This window comes from Oncorhynchus mykiss, chromosome 4, assembly GCF_013265735.2.
Source record: "Oncorhynchus mykiss isolate Arlee chromosome 4, USDA_OmykA_1.1, whole genome shotgun sequence".
In the NCBI taxonomy this organism is placed as follows: domain Eukaryota; kingdom Metazoa; phylum Chordata; class Actinopteri; order Salmoniformes; family Salmonidae; genus Oncorhynchus; species Oncorhynchus mykiss.
Genome location: NC_048568.1, coordinates 40,865,601 through 40,888,456, shown reverse-complemented (window position 1 = coordinate 40,888,456; position 22,856 = coordinate 40,865,601). Strand labels below are relative to the sequence as shown.

General features: G+C 47.3%; 2 protein-coding genes across 6 annotated transcripts in view; both read right to left on the bottom strand.

Annotated features, from left to right (window-relative positions):
* Positions 1-951: 951 nt before the first annotated feature.
* hmbox1b (homeobox containing 1 b) lies at positions 952-20,117 on the bottom strand. 2 transcript variants are annotated; one of them, XM_036976326.1, is made up of 9 exons: positions 19,917-20,117; positions 17,446-18,105; positions 12,394-12,479; positions 9,568-9,678; positions 9,274-9,427; positions 7,418-7,500; positions 7,083-7,178; positions 3,372-3,550; positions 952-1,141 (listed from the first exon to the last, which is right to left on the bottom strand). In XM_036976326.1, exons 2-9 carry the CDS (start codon positions 18,102-18,104, stop codon positions 998-1,000), a joined length of 1,512 nt encoding a protein of 503 aa, XP_036832221.1. In that variant the 5' UTR covers position 18,105; positions 19,917-20,117; the 3' UTR covers positions 952-997. The 2 variants fall into 2 exon arrangements, with proteins under 2 accessions (XP_036832221.1, XP_036832222.1); XM_036976327.1 differs by having other exon boundaries at positions 953-1,141; positions 3,372-3,547.
* A 145-nt stretch (positions 20,118-20,262) lies between these two features.
* The window catches only part of LOC110521111 (kinesin-like protein KIF13B), an 89,837-nt gene continuing 87,243 nt past the window's right edge, over positions 20,263-22,856 (bottom strand). For all 4 annotated transcript variants that reach the window (XM_036976322.1, XM_036976321.1, XM_036976323.1 and 1 more), the window contains one exon: positions 20,263-22,856. This exon is cut by the window's right edge and continues 566 nt beyond it. The gene's annotated coding sequence lies outside the window, so the exon portion shown is untranslated.

Genomic DNA, 22,856 nt, shown 5'->3' with positions numbered 1-22,856 from the left:
GGGGCTGTGACGAGGACAGGGTACACTGGGGCTGTGATGAGGACAGGGTACACTGGGGCTGTGACGAGGGCAGGGCAGTGTACACTGGGGCTGTGACGAGGGCAGGGCAGGGTACACTGGGGCTGTGACGAGGACAGGGCAGGGTACACTGGGGCTGTGACGAGGACAGGACAGGGTACACGTCCAGTAACCACCTCCCCAGTCATTGTTCAGTAACCCCCCCCCTCTTCCCCCTCCCCTTGTTGTCATCCATCCAGTAACACCCGCCCCCTGTTCAGTCATCCATCCAGTAACCCCCTCCCCTCTTCCCCCTCCCCCTGCTCAGTAACCCCCTCCCCTCATTCTGTCATTCATCCAGTAACCCTCTCCCCTCATTGTCATTCATCCAGTAACACCCTCCCCTCTTCCCCCTCCCAGTAACCCCCTCCCCTCATTCAGTCATCCATCCAGTAACCCCCTCCCCTCTTCCCCCTCCCCTGTTCAGTAACCCCCTCCCCTCATTCAGTCATCCATCCAGTAACCCCCTCCCCTCTTCCCCCTCCCCCTGCTCAGTAATCCCCTCCCCTCATTCAGTCATTCATCCAGTAACGCCCTCCCCTCATTCAGTCATTCATCCAGTAACCCTCTCCCCTCATTCAGTCATTCATCCAGTAACGCCCTCCCCTCATTCAGTCATTCATCCAGTAACCCCCTCCCCTCATTCAGTCATTCATCCAGTAACCCTCTCCCCTCATTCAGTCATTCATCCAGTAACCCCCTCCCCTCATTCAGTCATTCATCCAGTAACCCCCTCCCCTCATTCAGTCATTCATCCAGTAACCCCCCTCCCCTCATTCAGTCATTCATCCAGTAACCCCCTCCCCTCATTCAGTCATCCATCCAGTAACCCCCTCCCCTCATTCAGTCATCCATCCAGTAACCCCCTCCCCTCATTCAGTCACCCATCCAGTAACCCCCTCCCCTCATTGTCATCCATCCAGTAACCCCCTCTCCTCATTCAGTCATCATCCAGGGCCTCTGTCTTGATGTCGCTGGGCACCCCTCCGGTCCGGGAAAGAGCCAGGATGGTGTGGTTGACTGCTGCCATCTCAACGGCCAGAGAGATGGGGTCCTGGTGGTCTCCATGGCCTGGACCATCATCCTAGGAGGAGGAGGGGAGAGATCATCCATATGGAAAGATAGCACACCTTTTATCCTTGTAATGGCTGACTTCTGTGGCAGCATTGGCAGTGCATTTTTTTTTTAAGTAGTCAATCTCCATTTTAAAGTAGTCAATCTCCATTTTAAAGTAGTCAATCTCCATTTTAAAGTAGTCAATCTCCATTTTAAAGTAGTCAATCTCCATTTTAAAGTAGTCAATTTATTGTTCTAGTTCTATTAGTGTACTGGCAGTGCGTACATCAACTAAAATGGTGCACACCACCACCTACTGTGCTGCAGTGTATTGTCTTAACAGGTACAGAGACAAGGTTACCTTGCAGTGTATTTGTCTTAACAGGTACAGAGCCAAGGTTACCTGCAGTGTATTGTCTTAGTTATGGAAACTTTGCTCAGGCGTATAATTCATTGGCTGACTCATCCTGACGACCTGGATGGAATCCTGTGACCCTTCCTTAACTATCTTGTCAATATAATTGCTATGGATTAAGTGACTGCCCCAATGGAGAGATCTGGTAGGACCACTCTGTGAACAACAGGCACAACAGGCCAATATAAAGTAGTATTTTTTTCAAAAAGTTGCCGAAATTCCACGCACGTCCACTTATATCAGTACATTTGTACCAACCTAACCATGACCAGCTTCTATTGAATCAAATACGCTTCACGTGGAAAATATTGGCAATACACATTTTTGTTGACTACATTCAACACTTATGGACCTCCGTACAACAATCTCTCACTTCGTGGTCATATTTTTGGGTGGACAGATTTGGGGCGGAGTAAACCCCTCTCGTTTCTCCTCGCCCTCTCTGCCCATAGCAGAGAGGAAGCAAGGGGCGGCAGGTACCCTAGTGGTTGGAGCGTTTGGCCAGTAACCGAAAGGTTGCTAGATCAAATCCCCGAGCTGACAAGGAAAATAAGAATTTGTTCTTAAATAAATTTAACTAGGCAAGTCAGTTAAAACATTTTTTAAATTATTTTTTAAAAATAGGTTGACTGCTCCTACTGTTTTTCTTTGGTACTGCAGTTTAACTGACACGGACACAGAGAAGTCAGATTTGAAAACTCTTAATAAGACACTTCAGTCATGGCCTTTGTGCAAAAAAAAATAAAAAAATCCATTGAATTATTCTAATAATTGTCGCTGCTCCTTGTGCGCGCCGAGTGAAAGTGTGCATGTGATGTTGGTCTGTACAAAGCCAGATGCAACCCGGATCTAGACGATGCATGAATCGGCGTATGCAAACCCGAGTAGATTTCCTTGAAAACAACGGGCGGACATTTTGGACACAGTCTCCAGTTCTTATTGTACCTCAGTGGTCCCACCCACTACTTCAAAATGGAGATGGCCCTAGTAGTGACTACGGTAATCTGAGCATATTGACTGGGGGGGGGGGGATGCTGCCCATCTAACATGGTGTGACTCTGGGTGGGGGAACAGCCGGAAGCAGAGATGTAGTTAACCAATAACACGAGGCCATGTGTTATGACTTTTCTATCATGGCTGTGACGTGGTCATAGCTACGAGGCGAAGCCGAGCGGCATAGAGTCGTAGACCACCGCAGCCGTGATAAAAATGTCATGACACATGGACGTGTGTATTATTGCTTTTATACAACGGGGTTAGCAGAATTAAAAAAGGAAGATTTGTTCCAAAACCATACATTTTTCAACAAAACACAATGCTACATTCGCGAACACTGGTTGTCAAGTGCAATTTTAGGCGTTCTCTGGTCGTTAGTTCTATTCCTATCGACTGCCATGTAAAGCAAAACCACCCAAGAACTGGTTGATAGCAACCTGCAAAGTTCTGGAACTATCGGAAACCAAAATGGTTGCTATGGAAGCTCCCCCCCCCCTCGCTAGCCAACTACACAGCTAACACAATCACTTCAGACTGAAGCTAACAAGACAGCAAACTAGCTGCTTTTCGTTTCCGTGAATTATTTTTTTTTTAAACATTTCTTTATAAAAATGACGCTGATTCATGCTTGACTGGCAGAAACAATGTCTCGTCCCGACTCACAACACCATTATTATAGGACACAGTGGAGATCGAATTTTAATATTGCAACATTGTTGCAAATGTCGGAGATAATGTCAAGACGGTTTTTACAGTGGCGATCAAGATTATAAATCGCAACGTTTGGCATATGAGTCAGTGGTCCCTGGTCCTGGTCCTGGCTGCATACCTGGTTCTGGCTGCATACCTGTGTGGGTGAAGTGGGCTCCAGCCTGTAGAAGCCAAAGGGTCTGGCCATGGGTCTCTTGTCGAAGTAGGGCAGGTCACAGGCCTGTTCTGTGTAGTCCCCTCCATCGATGTCGTCGCTGTTGGAATGTCCTCCAGGACTCTGAACGTCTATCCCATGGCTCTCCAAGATCGTGGCTTCTTGAGAAAAACAGAATATATTTCATGATGTGCCAAATCTTGACTTATTATAGGGTAAACATTATAATAAGCCGCCTAATATTTGCAGCCATAGGTGATAATATCTTTCTAGGAACAGTCGTCAGTATTGTGGAGGGCAGCAGGTAGCCTAGTGTCTAGAGCGTTGGGCCAGTACCCGAAAGGTAGCTAGATAGAATCCCAGAGCTGACAAGGTACAAATCTGTCGTTCTGCCCCCAAATCTGTCGTTCTGCTCCTAAACAAGGCAGTTACATCCACTGTTCCCTGGAAGGCCGTCATTGTAATAAAGATAAGTTAAATAAAGGTTAAATAAATTAAAAACAAATACAAAAATTGTGGAATCGTTATAATGTTAATGTAAGACTTGTAATAAACGGCTCTCTATCCACCGGATGTGTACCAAACTCACTAAAAGTGGCAGTAATAAAGCCTCTCTTGAAAAAGCCAAACCTTGACCCAGAAAATATAAAAAAAAACTATCGGCCTATATCGAATCTTCCATTCCTCTCAAAAATTTTAGAAAAGGCTGTTGCGCAACAACTCACTGCCTTCCTGAAGACAAACAATGTATACGAAATGCTTCAGTCTGGTTTTAGACCCCATCATAGCACTGAGACGGCACTTGTGAAGGTGGTAAATGACATTTTAATGGCATCGGACCGAGGCTCTGCATCTGTCCTCGTGCTCCTAGACCTTAGTGCTGCTTTTGATACCATCGATCACCACATTCTTTTGGAGAGATTGGAAACCCAAATTGGTCTACACGGACAAGTTCTGGCCTGGTTTAGATCTTATCTGTCGGAAAGATATCAGTTTGTCTCTGTGAATGGTCTGTCCTCTGACAAATCAACTGTAAATTTCGGTGTTCCTCAAGGTTCCGTTTTAGGACCACTATTGTTTTCACTATATATTTTACCTCTTGGGGATGTTATTCGAAAACATAATGTTAACTTTCACTGCTATGCAGATGACACACAGCTGTACATTTCAATTAAACATGGTGAAGCCCCAAAATTGCCCTTGCTAGAAGAATGTGTTTCAGACATAAGGAAGTGGATGGCTGCAAACTTTCTACTTTTAAACTCGGACAAAACAGAGATGCTTGTTCTAGGTCCCAAGAAACAAAGAGATCTTCTGTTGAATCTGACAATTAATCTTAATGGTTGTACAGTCGTCTCAAATAAAACTGTGAAGGACCTCGGCGTTACTCTGGACCCTGATCTCTCTTTTGAAGAACATATCAAGACCATTTCAAGGACAGCTTTTTTCCATCTACGGAACATTGCAAAAATCAGGAACTTTCTGTCCAAAAATGATGCAGAAAAATTAATCCATGCTTTTGTCACTTCCAGGTTAGACTACTGCAATGCTCTACTTTCCGGCTACCCGGATAAAGCACTAAATAAACTTCAGTTAGTGCTAAATACGGCTGCTAGAATCCTGACTAGAACCAAAAAATTTGATCATATTACTCCAGTGCTAGCCTCTCTACACTGGCTTCCTGTCAAAGCAAGGGCTGATTTCAAGGTTTTACTGCTAACCTACAAAGCATTACATGGGCTTGCTCCTATCTATCTCTCTGATTTGGTCCTGCCGTACATACCTACACGTACGCTACGGTCACAAGACGCAGGCCTCCTAATTGTCCCTAGAATTTTTAAGCAAACAGCTGGAGGCAGGGCTTTCTCCTATAGAGCTCCATTTTTATGGAACGGTCTGCCTACCCATGTCAGAGACGCAAACTCGGTCTCAACCTTTAAGTCTCTACTGAAGACTCATCTCTTCAGTGGGTCATATGATTGAGTGTAGTCTGGCCCAGGAGTGGGAGGGTGAACGGAAAGGCTCTGGAGCAACGAACCACCCTTGCTGTCTCTGCCTGGCCGGTTCCCCTCTTTCCACTGGGATTCTCTGCCTCTAACCCTATTACAGGGGCTGAGTCACTGGCTTTACTGGGGCTCTCTCATGCCGTCCCTGGAGGAGGTGCGTCACCTGAGTGGGTTGAGTCACTGATGTGGTCATCCTGTCTGGGTTGGCGCCCCCCCCCCCCCCCCCCTTAAGTTGTGCCGTGGCGGAGGTCTTTGTGGGCTATACTCAGCCTTGTCTCAGGATGGTAAGTTGGTGGTTGAAGATATCCCTCTAGTGGTGTGGGGGCTGTGCTTTGGCAAAGTGGGTGGGGTTATATCCTTCCTGTTTGGCCCTGTCCGGGGGTGTCCTCGGAGTGGGCCACAGTGTCTCCTGACCCCTCCTGTCTCAGCCTCCAGTATTTATGCTGCAGTAGTTTATGTGTCGGGGGGCTAGGGTCAGTTTGTTATATCTGGAGTACTTCTCCTGTCCTATTCGGTGTCCTGTGTGAATCTAAGTGTGCGTTCTCTAATTCTCTCCTTCTCTCTTTCTCTCTCTCGGAGGACCTGAGCCCTAGGACCATGCCCCAGGACTACCTGACATGATGACTCCTTGCTGTCCCCAGTCCACCTGGCTGTGCTGCTGCTCCAGTTTCAACTGTTCTGCCTTATTATTATTCGACCATGCTGGTCATTTATGAACATTTGAACATCTTGACCATGTTTTGTTATAATCTCCACCCGGCACAGCCAGAAGAGGACTGGCCACCCCACATAGCCTGGTTCCTCTCTAGGTTTCTTCCTAGGTTTTGGCCTTTCTAGGGAGTTTTTCCTAGCCACCGTGCTTCTTCACCTGCATTGCTTGCTGTTTGGGGTTTTAGGCTGGGTTTCTGTACAGCACTTTGAGATATCAGCTGATGTACGAAGGGCTATATAAAATAAATTTGATTGATTGATTGAGAACACTGATCTGAGAACAGTTCTTCCTTTCTTTCTCTCCAATCAGTATGAACACATGCCTCAACGACTCACTTCTGAAACATTCGCTCTGCATGGCGCTTTGGGAAACTTATGTTACGTCTTCGGGGCCGTTGTAGGAAAGACGCATTGTTTAAACACTCCTAATCCGAAGTTCCATCACTATCGAGAAACCGAGCCCTCGTTCTTTGTCTTTATTACAACAGATACCCAGCCTCAAGCCCGCGTTACCAATATTAGCCCTGTGTTACCAATATTAGCCCAGCGCCCCCAATATTAGCCCAGCTTAGCCAATATTAGTCCAGCGTGCCCAATATTAGCCCAGCGTGCCCAATATTAGCCCAGCGTGCCCAATATTAGCCCAGCGTCCACAAGCCCATGTTACCAATATTATCCCAGCATCCCCAATATTAGCCCAGCGTTACCAATATTAGCCCAGCGTGCCCAATATTAGCCCAGCGTCCACAAGCCCATGTTACCAATATTATCCCAGCATCCCCAATATTATCCCAGCGTCCCCAATATTAGCCCAGCGTGCCCAATATTAGCCCAGCGTCACCAATATTAGCCCAGCGTGCCCAATATTAGCCCAGCGTCCACAAGCCCATGTTACCAATATTATCCCAGCGTCCCCAATATTAGCCCAGCTCCCCCAATATTAGCCCAGCTCCCCCCAATATTAGCCAAGCATTACCAATATTAGCCCGTCTCTTGATCTCCTTGCGTCGGTTGGCAAACCAGTTGTAGACTTTGAGGGATGTGACTCTCTCCAGGTCCGACAGCTTCTTCCCTGGAATAAAACAGTCCACAGTTTATTATTGCGTATAGTACATTATATTCCTTAGGGCAAAGTTATTTTTTTAACAATTAAAAGCTAGGTAAGGCAGATAACCAACCTCATATCACAGTCATTGTAAGTCAAAATTTACTCAACAAAGCAGCTATCAGCGAAATCAGGTGCTGGTAAGAAAAGAGGTGCATGAGAACAAGAAAAGCCAGTACAACGGTAAGGTGGACAGAAGGAAATACCTGGTTTCTGGATAACCGCGTTGCAGGCGTTGGCGATCTCCTCTCTCTTGGCTTCGTCGGGGTACTGGTTGTCATTGAAGTAGCTGAGGAGAAAGAGGTGGTTGTCATGGCAAAACATAGGATTTAGGTAGTATTCCAAATGGTACCCTATTCCCACCTCTCTCCTCGACCCCTTCTCAAAACCCATTGGATGAGATGGGAAGAGGTCACCTCTGACCTTCTCATCCAATGGGTTATGAGAAGAGAGGCCGCAAGGTTGAGATTCTCCCCTATGTAGTGCACTACTTTTGACAAGGGCCCTCTCCTCACATCTCCTGCCCAATCGCCTCGCACAACTAGTAATCTCCCCACCTTCCCCCCCGCTCTCTCCCTCCATCCCTTCCCCCCCTCATCCCTCTCCCCCCTCATCTCTCCCCTATCCCCCCTCATCTCTCCCCTATCCCCCCCTCTCTCCTCCCCTCATCCCTCCCCCCTCTCTCTCCCCTCATCCCTCCCCCCTCTCTCTCCCCTCGCCCCCCCTCTCTCTCCTCCCCCTCCTCTCTCTCCCCTCGCCCTCCCCCCCTCCTCTCCCTCATCCCTCCCCCCTCCTCTCTCTCCCCTCATCCCCCCCTCCTCTCTCTCCCCTCACCCCCCCCTCCTCTCTCCCCCTCCTCTCTCCCCTCATCCCCCCCTCCTCTCTCCCCCATCATCCCTCTCCCCTCCTGCTCTCTCCCCCCTCACCCCTCTCTCCTCATCCCCCCTCCCCTCTCCCCTCATCCCCTCTCTCCCCTCGCCCTCCCCCCCTCCTCTCCCTCATCCCTCCCCCCCTCCTCTCTCTCCCCTCATCCCCCCCTCCTCTCTCCCCCCCTCCCCTCATCCCCCCCTCCCCTCTCCCCCCACCCCCCCTCACCCCCCCTCTCACCCCCCCCCCCTCCCCCCCTCCCCTCTCTCCTCATCCCCCCCTCCCCTCTCTCCTCATCCCCCCCACCCCCCCTCTCATCCCCCCCTCTCCCTCCCCTCATCCCTCATCCCTCCTTCTCCCTCCCCTCATCCCTCCTTCTCCCTCCCCTCATCCCTCCCTCTCCCTCCCCTCATCCCTCCCCCTAACCTCCCTCCCCCCATCCCCCCCTCTCCCTCCCCTCATCCCTCCCCATAACCTCTCCCCTCATCCCTCCCCCTAACCTCTCTCCCCTCATCCCTCCCTCTCCCTCCCCTCATCCCTCCCCCTAACCTCCCCTCCCCCTAACCTCTCTCCCCTCATCCCTCCCCCTAACCTCTCTCCCCTCATCCCTCCCCCCAACCTCTCTCCCCTCATCCCTCCCCCTAACCTCTCTCCCCTCATCCCTCCCCCCAACCTCTCTCCCCTCATCCCTCCCCCAACCTCTCTCCCCTCATCCCCCCCTCCCTCCCCTCATCCCTCCCCCTCCCCCCCCGCTCCCTCCCCTCATCCCTCCCCCTAACCTCCCTCCCCCCATCCCCCCCTCTCTCTCCCCTCATCCCTCCCCCTAACCTCTCTCCCCTCATCCCTCCCCCTAACCCCTCTCCCCTCATCCCTCCCCCTAACCTCTCTCCCCTCATCCCTCCCCCTAACCTCTCTCCCCTCATCCCTCCCCCTAACCTCTCCCTCCCCCCATCCCCCCCTCTCCCTCCCCTCATCCCTCTCCCTCCCCTCATCCCTCCCCCTAACCTCTCTCCCCTCATCCCTCCCCCTAACCTCTCTCCCCTCATCCCTCCCCCTAACCTCATCCCTCCCCCTAACCTCTCCCCTCATCCCTCCCCCTAACCTCTCCCCTCATCCCTCTCCCTTCCCTCATCCTTCCCCCTAACTCCCCCCCTCATCCTTCCCCCTAACCTCTCCCCTCATCCTTCCCCCTAACCTCTCCATCACAGCCAGACATTCCTTCCTCCAGGTAAAGCGACTCCCACGCCGAAGCCGGAAGCTCCCGGGGGCGGTGCTTATAGGGGGTGGGGTCTGTCTCCACTCCATCTCCTCCAGAGCCATGGGGGCAGGGCACATGTTTAGAGTGGCACCTGGAGGAGCCAATAGAGAGAAAGCATTAAGTTAGAACTTTTTAACATGTCTCATATTCACTAGACATCAAATGGAACCAAAAGGGCTGAAATTGTTTTAGTTTAGAGACCAGACCAGACAGACAGACAGGTAGGTGTACCTGGGGTAGTTTTCTCTAGCTGGTACCAGCGGTAGAAAGCTCTCTTCTTCTGTTCGCTAAGGTCAGAGCCGTGCTGGAGCAACCAATGAGAGATCCTGCTCTGACTGATACCTGGAAGCACACAGGCACCACACAGTTAAAAACAGCAGTCCTACCAGGCAATAAACACAGAGACTTAACACACTTACAGCAAAGAGAATTGTAGCCATCACTGTACTGCCTGCATAGAATTTTTAAGCAAACAGCTGGAGGCAGGGCTTTCTCCTATAGAGCTCCATTTTTATGGAACGGTCTGCCTACCCATGTCAGAGACGCAAACTCGGTCTCAACCTTTAAGTCTCTACTGAAGACTCATCTCTTCAGTGGGTCATATGATTGAGTGTAGTCTGGCCCAGGAGTGGGAGGGTGAACGGAAAGGCTCTGGAGCAACGAACCGCCCTTGCTGTCTCTGCCTGGCCGGTTCCCCTCTTTCCACTGGGATTCTCTGCCTCTAACCCTATTACAGGGGCTGAGTCACTGGCTTTACTGGGGCTCTCTCATGCCGTCCCTGGAGGGGGTGCGTCACCTGAGTGGGTTGAGTCACTGATGTGGTCATCCTGTCTGGGTTGCCCCCCCCCCCCCCCCCTTGGGTTGTGCCGTGGCGGAGGTCTTTGTGGGCTATACTCAGCCTTGTCTCAGGATGGTAAGTTGGTGGTTGAAGATATCCCTCTAGTGTTGTGGGGGCTGTGCTTTGGCAAAGTGGGTGGGGTTATATCCTTCCTGTTTGGCCCTGTCCGGGGGTGTCCTCGGATGGGGCCACAGTGTCTCCTGACCCCTCCTGTCTCAGCCTCCAGTATTTATGCTGCAGTAGTTTGTGTGTCGGGGGGCTAGGGTCAGTTTGTTATATCTGGAGTACTTCTCCTGTCCTATTCGGTGTCCTGTGTGAATCTAAGTGTGCGTTCTCCAATTCTCTCCTTCTCTCTTTCTCTCTCTCGGAGGACCTGAGCCCTAGGACCATGCCCCAGGACTACCTGACATGATGACTCCTTGCTGTCCCCAGTCCACCTGGCTGTGCTGCTGCTCCAGTTTCAACTGTTCTGCCTTATTATTATTCGACCATGCTGGTCATTTATGAACATTTGAACATCTTGGCCATGTTCTGTTATAATCTCCACCCGGCACAGCCAGAAGAGGACTGGCCATCCCACATATGCTCTCTCTAATTCTCTCTTTCTTTCTCTCTCTCGGAGGACCTGAGCCATAGGACCATGCCCCAGGAATACCTGACATGATGACTCCTTGCTGTCCCCAGTCCACCTGACTGTGCTGCTGCTCCAGTTTCAACTATTCTGCCTTATTATTATTCGACCATGCTGGTCATTTATGAACATTTGAACATCTTGACCATGTTTTGTTATAATCTCCACCCGGCACAGCCAGAAGAGGACTGGCCACCCCACATAACCTGGTTCCTCTCTAGGTTTCTTCCTAGGTTTTGGCCTTTCTAGGGAGTTTTTCCTAGCCACCGTGCTTCTACACCAGCATTGCTTGCTGTTTGGGGTTTTAGGCTGGGTTTCTGTACAGCACCTGTACAGCACTTTGAGATATCAGCTGATGTACGAAGGGCTATATAAATAAATTTGATTTGATATACGCATAACTAAATGTAGCTATCACTGTACTGCATATAGATAGATATACACACTAAACCCAACTGAGAAGGTTTGGGATGAGTTGGACTGCAGAGTGAAGGAAAAGCAGCCAACAAGTGCTCAGCATAGGCGGGAACTCCTTCAAGACTGTTGGAAAAGCATTCCAGGTGAAGCTGGTTGAGAGAATGCTAAGAGTGTGCAAAGCTGTCATGAAGGAAAAAGGGTGGCTACTTTAAAGAATCATATATAAAATATATTTTGATTTGTTTAACACTTTTTTTGGTTTTACTACATGATTCCATGTGTGATATTTCATAGTTTTGACGTCTTCACTATTATTCTACAATGTAGAAAATAGTAAAAAATAAAGAAAATCCTTGAATGAGTAGGTGTGTCCAAACATTTGACTGGGACTGTAAATATACATACACACACAATCACTAATGTAGCTATCACTGTACTGACTAAAAACACACTGCTGTTCAAAAGTTTGTGGTCACTTAGAAATGTCCTTGTTTTTTAAAGAAAAGCACATTTCTTTGTCCATTTAAAATAACATCAAATTGATCAGAAATATAGTGTAGATATTGTTAATGTTGTAAATGACTATTGTAGCTGGAAACGGCTGATTTTTAATGGAATATCTACATAGGCGTACAGAGGCCCATTATCAGCAACCATCACTCCTGTGTTCCAATGGCACATTAACTAATCCACGTTTTAAAAGGTTAATTGATCATTAGAAAACCCTTTTGCAATCATGTTAGCACAGCTGAAAAAACTGTGGTCCTGATTAAAGAAGCAATAAAACTGGCCTTTTTTAGACTAGTTGATCTGGAGCGTCAGCATTTGTGGGTTCGATTACAGGCTCAAAATGGCCAGAAACAAAGACCTTTCTAAGTGACCCCAAACTTTGAACGGTAGTGTGTGTGTGTGTGTACACACACACCTAATGTCGCTATCACTGTACTGCCCATATACTAAAATAGATGTCTGATGAAATAAAGGCCATTCAACTCAATCCTATGTCTGTTAGAAAGTTGATTGCTGTGTGAGGTTTGTAGTGCGACGGGTTGTCAGTTATAGTGGAAGCTTCACGGTCTTACTGACCTGGGCCAACACAGAATGTGTGTGTGTCAGCTTCACGGTCTTACTGACCTGGGCCAACACAGAATGTGTGTGTGTCTTCACTGACCTGTGACCTGAGCCACCACAGCCTGAGAGATTCTCCTGTTTCCCAGAAAGGACTTGATCTCCTCCTTGACGATACTGCCGTCCCTCCTATACACACACACACACACACACACACACACACACACACACACACCACACACACGTAAACATAGTTATGTTTGCTTTGTAAAACATGGACCAGTGTGTTTTCTACTACCATGTAGTTCGTTGTCCAATCAAAAACGCATCTTTTGACCAACTTCTAAGAAAACAAAAAATGGTCCAAACCTCATGTCTCGGTCGTAATCCGTCCAAAAGTTATTGGAGTTTAACTCTTGTAGGAATTAGAGTTAGGACAACTACAATCAATGGAGGCCAAAGGAGGGAAGAAAAGTGGATAAACGTCAGTTAAATTGAATTGCGTCAGCTAGGCTAGATGCTGGTCACCTGACAGGCTACTGGTCACCTGACAGGCTACTGGTCACCTGACAGGCTACTGGTCACCTGACAGGCTACTGGTCACCTGACAGGCTACTGGTCACCTGACAGGCTACTGGTCACCTGACAGGCTACTGGTCACCTGACAGGCTACTGGTCACCTGACAGGCTACTGGTCACCTGACAGGTTCACTGTTAAACTGGTCATCTTTCTTCTCGATTCCGCAGGGCATAAAACTATATAGGAGGTAAGACAGACACTCAGTATTTGAGTTTACTGTTAGGAAAATTATGATTAAATGACTCTTAATGAATCTTATTTTAAATGAAACTGTAACTAAGTAAACTTATACTCTGTTTTATTACATCTGATTAACAATATGAGTTCATAAGAAGAGATTGTGTGACACGGACAAGGAGTAATTAAAGTTAATGAACACCATTCCAACTAGGAAGAAAGGAATGGGTTGTGGATTAAGTAAGCAGATAGGGTCGTTAACCTATGGTTGAACCGAAGAAATTAGCTCTGGGGTGTTTTAGGGCAGTGAGTGCATTCCTAGGTTTTCTGCTAGTTAGAACTGTCAGCAAAGTGGTGATCGATAATGGTGAGGAGTCAAAAGTTAATTCAGTTTTGTTGTGTGTCCTGTGTATGTGCTAGGGGGGTCAGAATGAACTCAGTTGTGTTGTGTGTCCTGTGTATGTGCTAGGGGGGTCAGAATGAACTCAGTTGTGTTGTGTGTCCTGTGTATGTGCTAGGGGGGTCAGAAAGAACTCAGTTGTGTTGTGTGTCCTGTGTATGTGCTAGGGGGTCAGAATGAACTCAGTTGTGTTGTGTGTCCTGTGTATGTGCTAGGGGGGTCAGAATGAACTCAGTTGTGTTGTGTGTCCTGTGTATGTGCTAGGGGGGTCAGAATGAACTTTGAATGAACTTTTAAAGTTCCCTTTGTCCCGGTCGAGAGGAGAGAATTCATTTTAGGAGCAATGAAATGACGTCATGTTATTGTATATAAACTGTTGCTCGTGGTAACGTGGCAGCGCGCTCCGAGAATAAATTCTGTTACCTATTGTTGATAAGACTGGTCTCCGTCTATTCTATGCAAACAAGAATCTTACAAATTCTCATAAAATAGATTAAGGGAATTCAATTAATGAAAACATATGGGTATGATTAAATTACAGTAACATTTACGGTTTTCTATATTAATTCCTGAGATTTCTCACAAAAACAAGCACATCTGTTAAATGTCAATGGCGCAATGAGCTATTTATTTTCAAAGCCTTTTTAACTCAGCTCGTGTCACGCTAACTGAACTTTAAAAACAACAACCACAAAATGAAAAAACCTGCCAAGTTATGAGAAACCTGCACCGTTATGTCAACAGAGCTTGGTGCTTATTATGGGATGTGATTAGGTTACACAACACCAATTTATTTTTGCTGATATGTTTGAGAAAGATCCCACGGAACGATTCAGAAAATGAAGAATCTATATTTCTCTTGTTGAAATGGATTTTGTAATATAAGGAAGTCAAATTTCATCTCCAAAGCCTGTTTTTCTGGACAGAGCGGGCGGACACCCTACGGACAGGCGGAGCGGGCGGACACCCTACCAGGCCGAGCGGGCGGACACCCTTCCAGGCCGAGCGGGCGGACACCCTACCAGGCCGAGCGGGCGGACACCCTACCAGGCCGAGCGGGCGGACACCCTACCAGGCCGAGCGGGCGGACACCCTACCAGGCAGAGTGCCTGCCCCACCTGTGCCCTCCTTGCCTACTGCAGTTTCCCTTCGTTGGGCTGAAAGTGGGGACCTGGTCTAGTAAAAGAGCCCGATCTGACAAGATGGAAGACGAGTTGTACAGCAGTCGCTGTCCTGCAGGTGCTCACTATTCCACTAGTCTCCATATTTCCCAGAATGAGTCACGCCTCCTCCTCCCTTATTGAGGCGCAGCTAAAATTAGATAGACCCACAAAGAAAGACTGCTGCTTATCGACGCTACGAGGATACGTCCCAAATAGCACCCTATTGCCTATATAGCGCACTACTTTAAACCAGAGAGCACTATGGAACTTGTTCGTAAGTAGTGCACTATTTAGGGATTAGGATGACATCTGGGACAGGCTCTAAATCAGGAGGGAGGAGAATGGGTGGGTGGGTGGGTGAGAGGAGGAGGGTGGTGAGTGGAGGAGCAGGAGGGTGGTGAGTGGAGGAGGAGGAGGGTGAGTGGAGGAGGAAGAGTGGAGGAGGATGGGTGGTGAGTGGAGGAGGAAGAGGGTGAGTGGAGGAGGAAGAGGGTGAGTGGAGGAGGATGGGTGGTGAGTGGAGGAGGAATAGGGTGAGTGGAGGAGGAGGAGGGTGAGTGGAGGAGGATGAAGGTGAGTGGAGGAGGATGGGTGGTGAGTGGAGGAGGAAGAGGGTGAGTGGAGGAGGAAGAGGGTGAGTGGAGGAGGATGAAGGTGCCAACAGCTAAAAACAGCAGAGCTGAGAAAACAGGCACATTAAGGGGCGATCTGCAGTTTATAAAGTACAAAAATGGATGCACCAATAGTAGATTCCTCCTTTAAGATAATATCCGTAGTATGGAGGGTATAACGTGGGGGTGTGGAACGCAGCACCATCCAACCACGCAGCACCATCCAACCACGCAGCACCATCCAACCACGCAGCACCATCCAACCACGCAGCACCATCCTACCACGCAGCACCATCCAACCACGCAGCACCATCCAACCACGCAGCACCATCCAACCACGCAGCACCATCCAACCACGCAGCACCATCCAACCACGCAGCACCATCCAACCACGCAGCACCATCCAACCACGCAGCACCATCCAACCACGCAGCACCATCCAACCACGCAGCACCATCCAACCACGCAGCACCATCCAACCAGCAGCACCATCCAACCACGCAGCACCATCCAACCACACAGCACCATCCAACCACGCAGCAGCACTCTGCAACATGAGACTGATCCCAGGGAGAGTGTTTCTGAACGCTGATTCCCTTACAGGACATTATGTAATATAATGCACCTTCTAAGAGGAGGAGGCAGACATGGTAGCAGGGCTTTTTAACATTATAGTTACTGTGCTATGCATTCATCCTTGTTCCTCTTGTAACTCAACAGATGCATACATCAAGAGACCTACGGGCAGGACGACTGTTCTAAAACATTTTCATTTGGGTGACATAATAATAGTTAGTCAATAGTGAAAGTGGTAGCCTAAACGTTTTCATGCTTTTTAAGTGTGTGAAAGACAGTGCATCTGTGACTGATACAGTCCTGATGGTGGTGGACTGGTGTATAAACTGATACAGTCCTGGTGGTGATGGACTGGTGTTTAAACTGATATGATGGTGGACTGGTGTATAAACTGATACAGTCCTGATGGTGGTGGACTGGTGTATAAACTGATACAGTCCTGATGGTGGTGGACTGGTGTATAAACTGATACAGTCCTGATGGTGGTGGACTGGTGTATAAACTGATACAGTCCTGATGGTGGTGGACTGGTGTATAAACTGATACGATGGTGGTGGACTGGTGTATAAACTGATACAGTCCTGGTGGTGATGGACTGGTGTATAAACTGATACGATGGTGGTGGACTGGTGTATAAACTGATACAGTCCTGGTGGTGATGGACTGGTGTATAAACTGATACAGTCCTGATGGTGGTGGACTGGTGTATAAACTGATACAGTCCTGATGGTGGTGGACTGGTGTATAAACTGATACAGTCCTGATGGTGGTGGACTGGTGTATAAACTGATACAGTCCTGATGGTGGTGGACTGGTGTATAAACTGATATGATGGTGGTGGACTGGTGTATAAACTGATACAGTCTTGATGGTGGACTGGTGTTTAAACTGATACAGTCCTGATGGTGGTGGACTGGTGTATAAACTGATACAGTCCTGATGGTGGTGGACTGGTGTATAAACTGATACAGTCCTGGTGGTGATGGACTGGTGTATAAACTGATACAGTCCTGATGGTGGTGGACTGGTGTATAAACTGATATGATGGTAGTGGACTGGTGTATAAACTGATACGATGGTGGACTGGTGTATAAACTGATATGATGGTAGTGGACTGGTGTATAAACTGATACAGTCCTGATGGTGGTGGACTGGTGTATAAACTGATATGATGGTGGTGGACTGGTGTATAAACTGATACAGTCTTGATGGTGGACTGGTGTTTAAACTGATACAGTCCTGATGGTGGTGGACTGGTGTATAAACTGATACAGTCCTGATGGTGGTGGACTGGTGTATAAACTGATACAGTCCTGGTGGTGATGGACTGGTGTATAAACTGATACAGTCCTGATGGTGGTGGACTGGTGTATAAACTGATATGATGGTAGTGGACTGGTGTATAAACTGATACGATGGTGGACTGGTGTATAAACTGATATGATGGTAGTGGACTGGTGTATAAACTGATACAGTCCTGATGGTGGTGGACTGGTGTATAAACTGATATGATGGTGGTGGACTGGTGTATAAACTGATATGATGGTGGTGGACTGGTGTATAAACTGATACAGTCCTGATGGTGGTGGACTGGTGTATAAACTGATAAATATAGTTCTATTGACCCCACCGTGACATCATCACTGACCTCATGAGCTCCTCCACCTTGTCATCAATGTCCAGCTCCTCCTCCGTGGCCTCGAACCCGAACGGCCTGACGGCAGCAGCGCTATTCATTGGGTACCGAGGCGGCGAGAGCTTCCCATTGGGCGTTGCCGCCAGGCTGTCCCGCCCCCCGTTCTGCACCATGGCGACCAGCGACACCGGGGACGAGAGGATGGCAGAGGGCGGGGGCGGGCCGGGTGGTGGGGAGGTGTCGTAGCCGTTGCTAGGCGACGGGGAGAGCCCCCCACGTGGAGGGAGGTACTGTGTCTGTGTGGCGGTAGAGTTGGTGGAGGATGAGGCCAGGGCCATGTTAACATTACTGCTTCCACCATTATTATGATTACTGCTACAGGAAGAGGATGTTGTTGAGGAGGTGGTGGCGGCAGAAACAGAGGCAGTATTGTTGTTGTTGTTGTTGTTTGTGGTGGTGCTATTGGGGTCGGACACAGAGCTATTTGCTCCTCCTCCGTAGGAGGAGGAGGAGGTGCGACGACCGAACTTGTCCCCGTGCTCGCGGTCCAGCCGGTCTAGGGTGTCCAGGGCGTGGAGGATCTCTTGCTTGGTCATGCCCGTACGCCGCAGCCTCTGGAGCAAGTCGATCTGCTCGATGGTGAAGCGAGGCTCGTCTGTGTAATGAGACATCCTGGAGGAGAGGAGGAAGGGACAGAGGTGGAGGAGGGGGAGGAAGGGACAGAGGTGGGGGAGAGGCGGAGGAGGAAGAAGAGTGTGAGAGAAAAGGAATGAAAAAGTAAGAGCGAGGGGGAGTGGAGGTATGGAGGGAGAAAATAAATGAGGGAGCTTATTTTGGGAACAGCAGAAAATTCATGTAAAGTCACCTTGAAAGCAGCAGCAGATGCTGTCTCATAATCATTCTACTGCTTTAAGACCAATAATAAATGCACTTCCCCCACTGCATGGGTTTTCCATAGGCTAAACATTTCTCTGAATGGTTTTCCATAAGCATTTCACTGCGTTATAAGAAATCAATATCATCATCATCATAACCAGGCTGCGGCAACATTTTCCATCTTATGAAGCATTGGCTGGTAATGCATTCACTTCTGACCACTAGAGCCATGCTTGCACTTTACATTGGATTTACTTTCAGTTCTAGAACCACCACAGGACAGTGATCTGGAGCCTAATTCGATCTTCTCAAACCTTACAACTGATCTGTATTTGAATAAGTAAAATTGCCTTTTTTTCATAGTCTGCTGCCAGGGCTAAGTAAACCATCACACCATTAAAACCTGTCCACTGCTAGCTGCAGTCCTAAACAATTTCAAATCATGTTGCCTGACTAACTTTTCTAATCTCGAGCCAATCAACTAGTAATAGAATAGGGACAATTATGAAAAGGTGTCAGGTGTTGTGCTTTGAACAATTTGTTACAGGGATTCTTCCCGTTCTCTTAGTAGCCTAGACCAGCCGAGGCTCAATCACTGCCTTTGTATTCATTACCTACCCACCTGAGCAGGATATATTTACCCAGTTAACGGTTAACTAGACCGTAGGTTAACTAACAAAGCTGGGTTAACCAGAAGGAGCACAAAGCTAACAAAAAGGTTAACTTCTAGTTAGACCACAAGACAAGGTGTGTGAGTGTGAGTGTGTGAGTGAGTGTGAGTCAGTGAGTGAGTGAGAGAGAGAGAGACTGTTATACAACTGCAATTTATCCTCAGTTCTGACCAATGATGTGTATAAACCCATCATCGGTTGACCTAATCCTTCAGTTGTCTCCTCTGACAGATGGCATAGCCCTAGATAGCAAACAACACACTGGTCACCACACAGGCTCCTTGGTTTCTGCCCTCCTTTAATGCGGTCTAGTATTTCAACTGTGGTGCTGCATATGTTTGGCTCTTTAGCTCTGTAAAAAAATAATCTCATCATGGCATCAGCCACAAATAAGCTTTTAACAACTATATCTCGATTTAGTCATATAGGTAATGGGTGCGTCAAGTAGCTGCATATTTCTGTGTAGTTCAAGTACATTTGCGAAACTGCCCAGATTCAAACGCAAAGAAAATAGAAAATTCACACAGATAGGAACTTGTTTACATGAGTCATTCTGCAATGCATCATCGTTACCTTGCTGGGCAAAATGAGGGTAAACAAAGGCCTTCGGGTACACAACAAAACTGTTGTTGTTACGGTACTGAAAATAGAGCTGGTGCTGGCTAGTAATTAGCCTTTCCAGACAGAACTATCCAGTAAAAATACTCCTTGCTAGTTTATTGGTAAGCTAGAAAATTCAAAATAATACATGACTTTAGGCTATGCATTTTTTGATAACTTAGTTAAATCAGACAACGGTTTCAGTTTAATTTAATTGGCTGGTTATTATGATTTTTTTTTTACCAGATTGCAAGATAGACAACTGCTAATCCACCATTAGAAAAAAATGTATAGGCTAGTAGCTAACGTTTGCTTGCTAAATATATTAAATCTTACCTTATGTTAGCTGGCTATCGCGATGTGCCTCCGTACACTTGACCCTTTAATTATTGCACCACCACAAGACAGCGTGTGGCGGTCGGGAAAACCACTTATTAACAGAAGCGACACATCGATCAACCACCAGCTAGTAGCAGAAGAGCCCGGCCCTTTTTTACTAGATTTCAATCACAAGCGGACTGTTTGTCTTTTGTCTGACTGACAACAGCCATATTGAAAGAGACACCTTGGCGATAGTTACATGGGAGTTGTAGTTTAATTTTGGTCAGCGCGATAACAAGGAAATCTGACACAAACTACATGTCCTACCCGACAAAAGAAACTGGAGCATTAAAGGTTCCTAGACATTTGGAAGCGTAGTTTATTAAGACGTAATAAAATTCAGTTGTAAATAAAAACTTGGTAAAGATGTAGAAGTATACAGTTTATTGTAACACCATATTGATATAAAAAAAAGAGATTAGTGGTCATCCCATCGATTTCTTTTAAAAATGTCTAGTTTCCATCTAGAAATAAAATGGAACATTCATACAGTCAGATCAGACTGAATGCACATATAAAACATTTGAAAAATAATTAAAAACAAGCCCAATGTCTTAAACACCCTAATACATTACATAAATACCCAAATCTGCATACAAAACAGAACCCATCCATGCACAGCAACTATACTGAACAAAAATATAAACGCAAATTGCAACAATTTCAAAAATTACTTACAGTTCATATAAGGAAATGTGTCAATTGAAATAAATTGGTTAGACCCTCGTCTACAGATTTCACATTACTGGGCAGGAGCGCTGCCATGGGTGGGCTTAGGAAGCCATAGGCCCACCCACTTGAGAGCCAGTCCCACCCACTCAGAATTTGTTGTTTCCCCCGCCAACAAAGGGGTTTTATTACAGACAGAAATACTCCTTAGCGGGCCTCCCGAGTGGCGCAGTGGTCTAAGGCGCTTGAGTCGTCACTACAGACCCGGGTTCAATCCCAGGCTGTGTCGCAGCCGGCCGCGACCGGGAGACCCATGAAGCGGTGCACAATTGGCCCAGGTTAGGGGAGGGGTTAGCCGGCCGGGGTGTCCTTGTCCCATCGCGCTCTAGAGACTCCTGTGGCGGAACCGGGCACATGCACGCTGACACGGTCGCCAGTTGTACGGCGTTTCCTCTGATACATTGTTGCGGCTGGCTCCCGGGTTAAGCGAGCAATGTGTCAAGAAGCAGTGGGGCTTGGCAGGGTCGTGTTTCGGAGGACGCATGGTTCTCGACCTTCACCTCTCTCAAGTCTGTATGGCAGTTGCAGCGATGGGACAAGACTAACTACCAATTGGGGAGAAAAGGGGGTAAAAAGTATATTAAAAAAAGTTTAATCAGCTGTCTGGTCTCAGACAATCCCGCAGGTGAAGAAGCTGGCTGGTGTGGTTACATGCGTTTGTGAGGCAGGTTGGACATACTGCTAAATTCTTTAAAACGACATTGGAGGTGGCTTATGGTAGAGAAATTAACATTAAATTCTCTGGCAACAGCTCTGGTGGACATTCCCGTAGTCAGCATGCCATTTGCACGCTCCTCAAAACTTGAGACATCTGTGGAATCGTGTGACAAAACTGCACATTTTATCCCCACAGCATCCCCAGGTGCACCTGTGTTATGGTCATGCTGTTTAATCAGCTTCTTGATATGCCACACCTGTCTGGTGGATGGATTATCCTGGCAAAGGAAAAATGCTCACTAATAGGGATGTAAAATATGTGCACAAAATGTGAGAATAATAAGCTTTCTGAACATATGGATCATTTCTGGGATCATTAAAACATGGGACAACATTTCACATGTTACGTTATATTTCTGTTCAGTATACATAGAAACACATACCAGGTTGCATTCTACCTGTCCCACACTATCCCAAAACCTTATAACATAACATCCAAACATAAAATGATCCAATCAAGCAGTTTAAGTAAAGTTAATACACACAGAATATTTCCTGTTAGCTAAAAACAGATCATGATAACATATTGTTCTGCCACACTGTTGTAATAACCAGTTGTAATAACCAGTTGTAATAACCAGTTGTAATAACCAGTTGTAATAACCAGTTGTAATAACCAGGGTTGCGGATAATTCCATTTAAATTTCAGTAGATTCAGAAAGTAAACCAAATTCCTAATTGAAAAGCATTGAATAGAATTGGAATTTGTGTATTTCCTGAAATGAAATGGAATTGATCGCAACCCTGGTAAATAAAATATGGCACGTGTTATTTGAGAACCTGAGAGACCCAATCAGACAAAAAAAATTACATTCAGATGATATGAAAGAAAGCTCTGGAAGTTTCCCCTTGGTCAGGGGTTCTCAAACTGTTTGGGGCCTGGGACCCCTTTTGTGATAGAAAATTCAACAAGGACCCGCTCATAAATCAGAAGACATCTCCAGTGTGTTAAAAACACCCTACAAGGCGTTTTACTATGCCGTCTGCAGTGTAAGGCTGAACGAAACAAGTCGAGGGCCCGGAGAAAGAACATTTTAAAAAAGGCCCGCCTCTTGGCATCGGAGAATAAAACGTTGCGGTTTTAAAACCATCATCCTGGAATTCTGCACATTTCGCCATGAGGCAAAGACTTTGCCATGTTAGAACTTGAATCACAGTGCATTTATGTAAAGAAAAAGAAAGAAAATATACTTGGTGGAGTACTGTGGATACCAATATCCCTGTGAGCCTCCAGGGAGCCTCCACAGGGTTAAGAACATAAATTACTACTATTACATTGTATTGTATTAAACACGGTAAACTTATTCCACGGATACCTTGGCCAAAAGTTGTTCAATCTTTTGTTCGTAATCCCCCCCCCCCCCAATACTAACCTTATCCATGAGTGGGGAAAAAGTCAAACTGACCCAAGATCAGTGACTAGGGGGTAACTTAACTCTCCTCCACCTG

Coding starts and splice junctions, on each gene's coding strand:
- hmbox1b (XM_036976326.1), bottom strand. CDS start 18,104: ATGTCTCATTACACAGACGAGCCTCGCTTCACCATCGAGCAGATCGAC. Junction 9,428..9,567: donor GCTAGAGAAAACTACCCCAG/GTACACCTACCT, acceptor TGGCTCCTCCAG/GTGCCACTCTAAACATGTGC. Junction 7,179..7,417: donor CGCGGTTATCCAGAAACCAG/GTATTTCCTTCT, acceptor GTTTTATTCCAG/GGAAGAAGCTGTCGGACCTG.